Source organism: Impatiens glandulifera, chromosome 3 (genome assembly GCF_907164915.1).
Source record: "Impatiens glandulifera chromosome 3, dImpGla2.1, whole genome shotgun sequence".
Taxonomy (NCBI): Eukaryota; Viridiplantae; Streptophyta; class Magnoliopsida; order Ericales; family Balsaminaceae; genus Impatiens; species Impatiens glandulifera.
The window spans coordinates 2,305,451-2,317,563 of NC_061864.1; the positions used below are offsets into that span (position 1 = coordinate 2,305,451).

At 24.8% G+C, this 12,113-nt stretch overlaps 1 protein-coding gene across 3 annotated transcripts; it reads left to right on the forward strand.

The window, feature by feature from the left end:
* The first annotated feature begins 9,176 nt into the window (after positions 1-9,176).
* LOC124931572 (probable BOI-related E3 ubiquitin-protein ligase 2) lies at positions 9,177-10,720 on the forward strand. Of its 3 annotated transcripts, none has more exons than XM_047472069.1 (4): positions 9,177-9,400; positions 9,483-9,604; positions 9,691-9,917; positions 9,999-10,720. In XM_047472069.1, exons 1-4 carry the CDS (start codon positions 9,351-9,353, stop codon positions 10,521-10,523), a joined length of 924 nt encoding a protein of 307 aa, XP_047328025.1. In that variant the 5' UTR covers positions 9,177-9,350; the 3' UTR covers positions 10,524-10,720. The 3 variants fall into 3 exon arrangements, with proteins under 3 accessions (XP_047328025.1, XP_047328026.1, XP_047328027.1); XM_047472070.1 differs by having other exon boundaries at positions 9,694-9,917; XM_047472071.1 differs by having other exon boundaries at positions 9,489-9,604.
* The last annotated feature ends 1,393 nt before the right edge of the window (positions 10,721-12,113 follow it).

A 12,113-nucleotide genomic window follows, 5' to 3' on the forward strand; every position in this document is an offset into this window, starting at 1 on the left:
AATTAATTAAATTAATTCATTTATTTGAATAAATAATATTTGTTTTAATTTTAAATATAATTTTTTATATATATATATAAAGTTAGATAAAATTATCCTAAAATTTTATTATCTATAATTTTAAAATTAATATAGAAATTTTAACTGTATTATATTTGATAGAAATTATTTATAAAAAAACATAATAAAAAAAACTTTATAAAAACTCCAAAAATATATAAGTAAAACAAGGCCCGCAAAAACAATTACAACCATTGCTCCATGTGGTTTCAGAGTAATAGTTTTATTTTCTTATTTTTTTAATTATGGAAGAACATTTTATATTTTTCTATAATAAAAAAAATACATCATATTTTTAAAATTCAATCTCATAAAATGTAATGGATGTAATATTAAATTAATATTCTATTATCTAATTGAGATTTTGAAGTTTGAACCATTCTTAAGTGAAATGTGATTTAAGAAATTCAAAATTGAAGGCATCGTCAAAATGTGTAAAATTTTAAAGACACAAATAAAGATTAAAGAGTAATGTTGTGAATCTCACCTTTAGCTGTAGTATAGAGACTACACCATTAAAAAAAAGGCTTTTTTAATTATGTTAAATTCTCATTAAAACATATTAATTGAAGTTAGCTAGATAATAACCATAAAATAAAATAACAGCACAATCTATCTAGACTATCAGATAATTTATGAACTTTAACTTGTAAAAATATATCAGCAATCAATTGGAGATGAAACTTGAAACTAAAGACACTGGAATAAAGCCCAGGTCCAAGCCCAAACTATTAAATTGATTTGAAGTTTGAACATCAATTAACACAAATACCAAAATTCAAAATAATAGGGCAGTTAAATACAAATTACAGGAACAATTTTTTTTTAAAGTTACTTGTGTATAATATATATTTTATATTTTCATTTAAAATAATAAATATTTTAAAAATATAATTTTATTTTAAAAAAATTAATAATTTTAATTTATATATAATTCATTTATAATTGTTAAAATCAATGATAATTTTGAATATTTACTTTTTAAACAAATATTATATTTTTTGATTATATTAAAAATTATAATAAATATAATTCTAAGGAAAAGTAAGTAAATATGATATTTTTGGTTAAAATTTATTAAAAGAATATTATTTATATATAATTAAGTATAAAATTATTTTTAAAAACAATAATAAACATATATCACTAAAAATAAGTAATTATTCAAAATCAATTACATGATTATCTATTCAAATAATTTATATTTTTTAATTTGTAAATTTAAATTCATTTTATTTATATAAACATATAATAAAAAAATTATAAAATCCTAAAATTTAACCAGCTTAAGAGTATAATCTACTATACCATTGTAGAAATATAATATTTTAAAATTCAAATTCATATTTTAATTAATTTTGATAGATCTAGTTTAATTAAATTATATGTTAATCTAAAAATATGGTACAACTCATCAAAAAATAATTTTAAAAAAAATGAAAGTATCAAGACCTCAATTTCAATTTAGTGTTTTAAATGAGAATGAAATACATGTCATTTAGCATTTTAGGTAGGATTTTTGTCATTCAAGTTATTATATTGTGATGTAACTCATAAAAAAAAATAGTAAAATTTGAGAAGTGTTATCATAAATATTAATTGAATAATATATATATATATAATATAAACATATGATCATCCAAAATCATAAAAAAATATAAATTAAGTCACTTGTGATTTATGAGATCTCGAAAATAACTTATTATCAAAGATGCCTTTCAAATGAAAATGACAGTAACCCTAATTTATAACCAAACAAATTAAACTGAGACAAATACTGTATATGACTTCACCACATGACAAAAGCCCAACAAATACGGATCAGGATTTCGATCGGATCCAGATGCTGCTCTCTCAATAGTTGTTTTCACTGTTTTTTTTATTTTACTTTTTTTTTTTGTAAAAGGATTAAACAATTTAATTTATTAGTTATATTGTTTAAAATGATAAAATCGTGACAAAAGAACTCAACAAAACACTTAATACAAGTTCTAACATAACATGATTAAATTTACAAAGTAATTCAAATATCAAGAGAATAGACTAATTAAATGATACATATTTTATTCACATATAAAAAAAACTATATTAAGAAGAATAAAAATATTATAATGAATAAAAAAAACATAATCACAACTATTCCCTTCGACGACTTAAGAGATCAAAATATCCCTACCAACTTCAATTTCACAATAAATATAAATAAATAAAACTATAAATACATATTCCTCTCACTCACCTTTTTCACATCTGCACTGGCCTAGCTTTCTATTATTTGTCCTTTTATTGGTTTCTTTTTCTTCCTTTTCCATTTGTTTTTTTTTTGGAATTTGGCCAAGATTATTAAATTGAATGAATCATCAATTTAAAAATCAAGAAGTTGCCTCCTTTTGTTCTTTAGTTGAATCTTCCGGACCACTCACAACGTAACTAGATAGTAATGCTCCAATATATGATGTTTCCCATTTTCCTTTTTTTTTATTTTTATATTTATATGGCTGAAACCACTTTATTGTGCCCTTAATTTATTAAATTTGACGCTGATTTTTTATATGAAATGGAGGCAGGTTAATTATTCAATGACCGACGAGATACAAGAAAAAAGATGATGAAATGTAATAAATTTGATTAGGGTCGGATACTTTGGTACTTAGGAAGATAATCTATATATATAATGATGCTTAATTTTTAAAATATCCGGATTGCGGGGTCGAGAGTTGTGGTTAATTTGAATATTTATGTGAGAGTAAATGGATACTTGGGTCGGATTGTGGGCGACCCGCCCATAAACTTAAAACGGTTAAAAATAAATTTAAAAATGTTAATTGTAGATTTCGAACTTGCAACATAACAAAACAAGTACAACATTTTAACCAACTAGGCTAACAACACTTTATATTTAAGATTCAACACAAAATTTGATTAACGCGAGACATTTTAACAATAAAAGTTCAAAATTTTAACTAATTAATCTATATATATATATAATGATGATTAATTTTTAAAGTGTCCGGATTGTCGGGTCGAGAGCTGTGGTTAATTTGGATATTTATGTGAGAGTAAATGAATACTTGGGTCGGATTGTAGGTTGACCCGCCCATAAACTTAAAACGGTTAAAAATAAATTTAAAAATGTTATTTGTAGGTTTTGAACTTGCAACCTAACAAAACAAGTACAACCTTTAACCAAATGTGATTGAGATGTGGTTTGTCGAGGGATAATAGACCGGTATCATTTGAAAGTGGTTAAAAAATATGAATCAAATATTTGATTGACCAAAGTGTGAGGTCACGATGCTAATTATTAAAAAATATGAATCAAATATTTGATTGACAAAGTGAAAGTGTAAAATCACGAAATGAGAAATTCATTCGAAAAAATATATGTGATGAAACATGTGAGAAAATAAGTTGTTTTATCGAAGTGAATAAAATGTGAAATAAGAGCGTTATATTTTTTATTTTAATAATTTTAAAATTGAATAAATATTATTATAATTTATTTTATTTTTTTTATTTTTTTTCCTTATCTGTGTGCATCGCATGAAAATTTTCCTAGTGTTAATTAAAAACATTACGGTGATAATTATTTAGATTATGAAATGTGGGTTATAATACGTACATAACGAGATTTCTTTCAACACAAAATTTTCAATGAAAGCTACCATCGAAAAATACTTCAAATCAACGTTGAAAATGGTGAGATCGGTTGGACTATGCGCGAAGGGAGTCGAGATTTGACCTTCATAACATCGACAGTTTGAATAGTTTCGAAATTTTTATTTTTTTTACGGTAAAATATGACATTATTCCTAATTTTTTTTAAAAAAATTTTATTAACTATTTCTTTATATAATTATTGAAAAAATATCAAAATTTATCTCTATATATATACTTATTTTATCCAAAATTTTCTCGATATTTTTTTAAGTTCACCCCCAAAAAAATTTTGGTTTCAAGATTTTAAGTCCACCCTAACTCAGATTTATGAATATGTCAATGTTGAAATTGTAGTTTCATTTTTTTATTCTTCAATTTAAATGATCAAATGAATAATAAAATTAGAATTGAATCTCCTAATACAATTTTAATTTATATTCAACACCAAACAAACATACTAGTTTATAAGGGTTTTTAAAGGGAGTTTTATTGATTGGGCAGCTCAATACTCATTGAAGTGAGATGGGTATGCTCTTTAAAAAGCAGATTGCGAAGTTTCCATATTTGGAATACAGGTTCAGATATGAGGAAATTGGTTCAGTTGATTATTTTTATTTTTATTTTGGTAAATATTCCTAGAATGTTGAAATTGATTTTATAAAATATCTATCCTTAGAGGTTATATAGTTTGTTACAAGAGTAATCAATTTTGATTTTTTGGTCTTTATATAGATATCGCATCAGTATTTGTTTACTAAATTTGGGCAATTGTTACATTTGCTTTTTTTTCTTTGTTTTTTTTTCCTTCAAATATATACATATATTATATATTTTGGTCAATATCACACCTAATGGCATTTGTCATTCAACTTTATACACTAATATTACTTGACATAAATTTGATGTTTACTGGAAACCCCACAGAAATAATAATATATTTTAGATTTCATTTCCCACTTACACAAATCAACAATTATTTTGACAAATAAAGGAGAGCCTCAATTTCAAAATGTGTATTGAAATCACCTACCAATAACTATTATATATATTTTTATTTGATTTGATATTAACTTAAATTATGTAAAACAAATATAACTGTTTTTTAAATCCACTGCACCATTTTGAAAACAATATATTTTATAATAAAAACTCAATAACTAAAATAATATTTTAAAGCAAAATAATAACTATTTAATAAATATTCAAACATCAAAATCAAAACATTAATTAATTTAAATTTTGTCCTTTTTTTTATTACTATGCATTACTAATTATCCCTATATATATATATATATATATATATATATATATATATATATATATATATATATATATATATATATATATATATATATATATATATATATTATATATATAAATAATAATTACGAATATATATAGCATGATAATATATATAATAAAACTAATATAATATTTAAATATCCAAATAAAATAATTAATTTATTTAGTAAGATATTTGGACATATTTTAAATAGTTATTAAGTTAATTTATAATGTTATTATTGTTAAATAAAAATAATAATTAATTTTATTGTTTAGAAAATATAATCAAATTGTTATTGAATTTAATATTAAATAAAAAATCAGCAAAAACTGTAAACAATTTTTTAAAAAATAACTGAAAAAAGAGTGTTAAAGAAAAAGAGATTTGTCTACATTAACTTGGGGAATCAAACTTTGGGAAATTAAAACCAACACCTTAAAATAAATTAATTTCATTTTTTATTATTAAAAAACACTCTCAAACTACTTAAAACACTAAAAAAAACATGAGTATATTAGCTATGACATATTAAACTTTTGTATAGAGATTGACTTCAAACAAAACAAAAACTAGATAGAAATTAAATTTAAATTTTGTATATACACTTTTCTGTTATATATATATATATATATTTTAAGGTAAGAAATTAATATTTTTTGAACATCACCTCATTTAAACTTAGTGAGTTATTAATTATATATAGATACAAATGTTGAATATTTTTTTTAATGTAGAAATATAACCTAACACGTATATACAACAATGAATTTCACTCTCATTTAAACGTTCTAGTTCTAAATACGTAAATGAAACAGCTTAATTATATTTTTGATCGAAGGAAAACGTAAGAGATCAAGCTCCATTGTGTTGTTAACAGTGACATATGACTACTACGACAAATAATTAAACACAATAATGGCAGAAAAATAATGATATATTTATTTGAATGCCGGTTTGAGGGTTGAATCATGATAACTTATTCTGGATAATCAACACGTAGTTTTATTATTTATTATAATTATTATTATTGATTTGATCAAAGGCATTAGGCATATTAATTGTTTTGATGTCATGAGGTCATGGGTGTGCTGGTTATGTCTTTATGTGAATGTCACAAATTTGATTGATAATTGGTAAAGAATTAATTGAATTTGGGTGGTGGCTTAATTACAAGTTAGAACGGTCTTAATTGATCATTTCTCTTTCTCTACACGTATTTATATTATTTTTTATATTAGTTATAAATTTTTTATTAACTCAGTTGTTATATTTTTAATTAATGCCTACACACACAAATCCTTCACACTTTCATTTTATTTAAGAAGGCTGGTTAACTCAGACGAAGAAGCAATAATTACAATATAAAATAAGAAAAGAATAATACCGAAAAGAAAACAAGAAGTAAAAAATAAAATGAAAAACAAGCTTACAAATAAAATAAAAAACAAGCTTACCGAAAGGAGTAGTTTCCAAAATATAATGGGTCATTGAGCAATCATAAACAACGATGATAATGAAAAACATGAATGGGAGAAATTCTTTATTTCTAATTCGTTCAATATGTTTATGATCGAAACCATTGTTTTTTCACTATGAATCTCATATTGTATATACAATAGTAATAAAAAAGATTTGAAAGATCTTAACCGAACATATTTTTATTTTCTAAGATTCTTCTGTTCATTCAATTTTCTAATAATCTCACATATATTTGTAGTTTTCAGAATTCAAAATTTGTATTGAACAAACAAATGAGGTTAAGAAAATCCCGCAAAATACCCAAATCTCCCTTATGAGCTGGTCTCCTTGAAGGGCGGGCAAAACAGTCATATTTACAGAAAAAAATATTTTTTTTTACTATTTTGCCCCTCTCGTGAGGGGAATAAATGATCATTTCTAACCCAACTTCTATAATATAATAGTATTTAAATCTTTTCACTTTATCTAATTTTTGTAAATGAATATGATAATGTGAAATTGTATGTCAATTAAAAATATGACCCGCCTCTTTGACAAACAAGTCATTGTCTAAATATATATAGAAGAAATTCAAGTTGCTCGCAACTTATCTTATAACGTTATCATAAATAAATACTTAGGGCGTGACTCCTTATTTTCATTATTATTCTTAAAAATTTCTTATATAAATACGTACACATTTTCATTTAATAAGAGTAGACTTTAGAAATATCATTAAACTAACCATTTGTTCAACTATGTTAAATAACTTTCATAAAAAAAAGATGTGAAGTACACCTTTACATGAATGGTTTTCAAAATCATTGAATAAAGAAAAAATCCTTGATCATGAGAAAGATGTGAAGTACACCTTTATATGAATGGTTGCAAAAACCTTGAATTAGAAAAATCCTTGGTCAAACAAATTATATCCATAACCATATTGTTCAATGCAAATAAGATTTAATTAGTGAAGGTTTTGCTTGTAATTAGCTAGCACTTCCACACCATAATAATATTCATAAATGTTTTCTCATGTCATCCCATCATGACTAGATCATCTACTACTTGTTTGAAAAAAAAATCATTAATTGATCACCACTCTTTCACTATATAATTTAATTAATCAACTATATATAATATTAAAACATTTTTATTTTATTATATATATACATATATCCTATTTTAATTATTTAACTTAAAAAAAAAAATACTTTTTCACATTAAACAATACTTTTTTTTATATATATTTTTTAAACTCATAAATATGACTTTTTCGGATTACACTTATTTAAAATAATTAATAAAAAAAACATAGAACGAGAAGATATATGAAATTAAAGTCGATGAATTATTTTAAAATTATTCAAATAAAAAAAAGTCATAAAATCATAATTATTCAATGTATATTTCCAACCAAAAAAAGAATCCCTAACATTAATTAATAATTGGTCAAACCAAGCCAAACCAAACCTTGAGTAGCCCTAAAAAAAGGAAAATGGAGGTGATTAGCTAATTAAAGAGATTTGATCAACATCATCTTAATTAATTTATATAATTTTCTTCAACATCATTATCTCGTCTCACCAATAATCAAGGGTTACATCAGTCATTTCACACAGCCGATCTTCAAGGGAACTACTGATCAAACTTTATTCAATTGTGTACCAAATTAAGAGATAAAGATAGAAAGGAAACTATATACATTTATTTATCTAATTAATTAGGTGGGAACTGTTTTCATAGTTTGTTTCTACTCTAAGATAACTTTATTTATTTATTTAACTAATTAAGAAAAATGAAAGGAGAGATTGCACTTTCAGAATAGGTGAATTTTAACATCTCAATTCTATCTTCTTCTTTCTCATTAAGCTATTTATATATAGTGGGTAAATATGCCATAATTTAATTACCCATAATAGACTATACCTGAAATGACAATTAAGTTACCTAAAACGATTTTATTTAATCTATTTTTGTATTCTTTTAAGAGAATTTGAGATATATAGGTGTAATTGATTAATTTTTAATTTAGACATATGATTAAATTATTATTATTTTTTAATTAAATAGAACTAGTATAACACCCACAACCGTGATTCTACGTGTTTTTCAGTAGAAATTAAATACGTGACAAAATTTGTGGATACATAAAATTAAATGATTTAGAGACAGTAGGAAAGAGTAACCTAGGCGGTCCATAATTACCTCACCTTAGAGTGACTTATTACCATAACATTTTGGTTCTTTTTATTAAAATGTCATATTAGAGTAGAAGATAAAGATTGGTTAATTGTAAGTTAATATTTATATTATTAGTCTATTTGGGAGAATAAATGAAAAAATAAAAGATAAGAGCCGGCTTGACACATAGCACATGAAAATGAGAATAGACTAAACAGGTGGGCGACTGAAAAAACGTGTTGTTTAATAAAATTGTTAATGAGGAAAATAGACTAATTGAAATGAAATGAATAGAGAAAGGGTGTATTAGCTAAAATAGTGCCAAATCTGTGGAGAGGAATAGAATTATTTATGGGAAAGATGTGGAGAGGAAAGAGATGCAATGTATATATACCAACAATTGAACAATTAAGAAAAAAGAAAAAGAATTTACCGTTAACAATGGGCAGCAGTTAAAAGTAAATTTCGGGAAAATAAATGGTAATGCGATTATTTAATTTTTTATACGGTTGTTCTTAACACTCTGGAAATAAAAAGACCATATATATATATATATATTAATACATACCACCACCAAAGCATACAAAAACCCGAACAAACTGCAAACAGAGAACAAAGCTAAGCCCCACACACAACACAACTATTCAAGGTTCAACAACAAATAAAGAAGAAGACGATTCAAATCTATGGTTTTAATTCTTTCATGGCTGTCCAAGCACAATACCCATCAAATGTTCTTCTTCAACTAAACAGGTATTTTACTATTTCTCTATCTATCTAGTTCTTGTTCAGATTATACCAATATCTCTGTTTTATTGATTCAATTTTGATGCAGAAATGGAAACGTTAACGCACAGCCGGGGATAAACCCACTTGGAAACGAATGCTCATCGCAGCAACCACATCAAGGTGGAGGTGGAATTCGTGATCAATCCGATATGATATTCGATAACAGAGGTTAGTTAGTTAGTTAGTGTTCATGTTTGTTTTAGTTCCAGTTCTGAATTTTGATCGGGAATTGACATTAATTTCCTCCATTCAAGTAGAGACAAATCCACGGAAGAGAGGAAGAGAAATCTTCCAAACGGGCTTTGGCCAAACTCAATTCATCGACAGACCAAATGTTTCCACCGGACTCCGACTTGGTGAACAACAACTATTGCAGCAACAACAACAACAACAACATTCTCGTTCTTCAACTCTATCAAATGACATAACAGCACAAATTCGACAGCATAACCAAGAAATTGACAATTTTCTCCAAGCCCAGGTTTTAATCAATCATATCCTGTCTGCCCTGCAGAAAAAAATTGAATATTTTTTTTAATATATATTATCTGTGTGTGTTCAGAGGGAGCAACTGAGAAGGGCTATAGAGGAAAAGAATCGGAGATACAATATGTATCTATTAGCAGCTGCCGAGGAGGCGGTTGCGAAGAGACTAAGAGAAAAGGAAGTGGAATCTGAGAAGGCGATTAGGCGAAACGCAGAATTGGAGGCGACTGCGGTTCGTCTGATAGCTGAAGTGCATACATGGCAGGCAAGAGCTAGGGCTCAAGAAGCAGCAGCGGCGTCTCTGCAAGTTCAGCTTGAGCAGGCCATGATGGTCACCAGAGGGGAGGAGAGCGGCGGACCAGCGGCGGAGGACGCCGAATCTTGCTACGTCGATCCGGATCGAGTGTTGGTTTCGCCGGCGACGGCGGCGGCGGCGGCGGCGAGTGAGCCGAGATGCAGGGCATGTGGTGAAAGAGGGGCGTCGGTGGTTAATTTGCCTTGTCGACATTTATGTCTTTGTAGAGAATGTGACTCGGCGGTTCAGTCATGTCCGGTTTGTTTCTCTTTTCGAAAATCAAGCGTTGAAGTTTTCTTCTGTTAGAGAGAGCCCCAGGCCCAATTCTGTCTTAATGGGCTTTCTTTCCGTTGCGTACCGTTGGTATTGATAGATAGTGTAGATTGAAAAAAAAAAAGAAGAATAAATTTTACTCAATTGAACAGGTTGTTTTATGCTATATTTTGTTTTACTTTTATATGATTACAAGTTCTTTTATTTATTTACCTATAATTTCAAAATAAGTAGTCTCTGTTTTATTTAACTTGGAATATTTGAAAATAATTATTCATTCTTTATATCTATTATAATAAGTTGATAGGAGGACAACTAATGAGTAGTAGATAACTTTTACTATATAAAATTACAAATAATTAAAATGTTCCTCCTTATGCCATTTGAAGGAGATATTTAAATATAGAATAATTGTAATATGTGTGATTGTAAATTCGTGAAGGTAAAATATAGTTATATGTGTAGAATTATCTAATATAAAATATATAATGTTTAGTTGAATTTGAACAATTAAAATATATCTATCAAAACACACCTATACTAAATTTTTTTTGAGAATAAAATATATAAAATTTCAGTAATAAGTTTAAGCATTTCAAATTTATTTATAAAATAATATATATATTAAAAAAATAAGTTTTTTCATTTATGAATTTTAATGATTATAATTTTTTTATATATAATAATATATGTTACTATTTATTTGCTATATATATTTAAAATTATTACTTTTTTTTATGTGTAAATAAATAATTATATAAATATTATTAATATTCTCATAATTGATAAAGAAATAAAAATTTCAGTAAACTAACCTACAAACCAATATATATTTTATATTTTCAATTACATAATTTTATTTAAAATAATAAAATATTTTGAAATTATAATTTTATTCAATTTTTGTAAGGTTACTAATTTTAATTTATTTATATATAACTCTAATATAATTCTATTTATAATATATTCTTATTTAAAATATATAAAATTCTTATTATTAGAATATTTTATAATATTAAAAAACACTATTTTTAATTTATTTAATATGATTAATATTTTTTTTAATAAGATTAATAATTTTAATATATATATATATATATATATAATAATATTTATAATACATTATTATTTAAAATATATACATTTTTTTTTATTAAAATAAGTTTATAATATTAAAAATACTTAAATTTATTTATATTTATATATATTTATTTTACATTTTTATATACATATAAATTATATTCAGAATTATTAATCTTAAATAAATTCCAAATTGAAACCTTCTAAAAAAAAGTCTTGTTATGAAGGTCCTGAACCAATCAGTTATAGTTATATATAAAAGTAAGAAGTACTAATTTCACAGACAATTCCAATTCAGTAATATTATTTTAGAATAATGTAATCAACTATAATACAACAACATAATTTTGAACGGGAAGAATGGTAATTTTATTTATAAAGTTGGAGCGAAGTATCAAATTTATTTATAAAGTTGTAAAATTCTATTTTTGTATATATAAAGTTGTCAAAATGTGTCAAAATTATTTAAGATAACGGAAGTCATTTAACGGCGTTATATTTGTATTCACGTGACATCCACATATAATCCACCTATTATATATA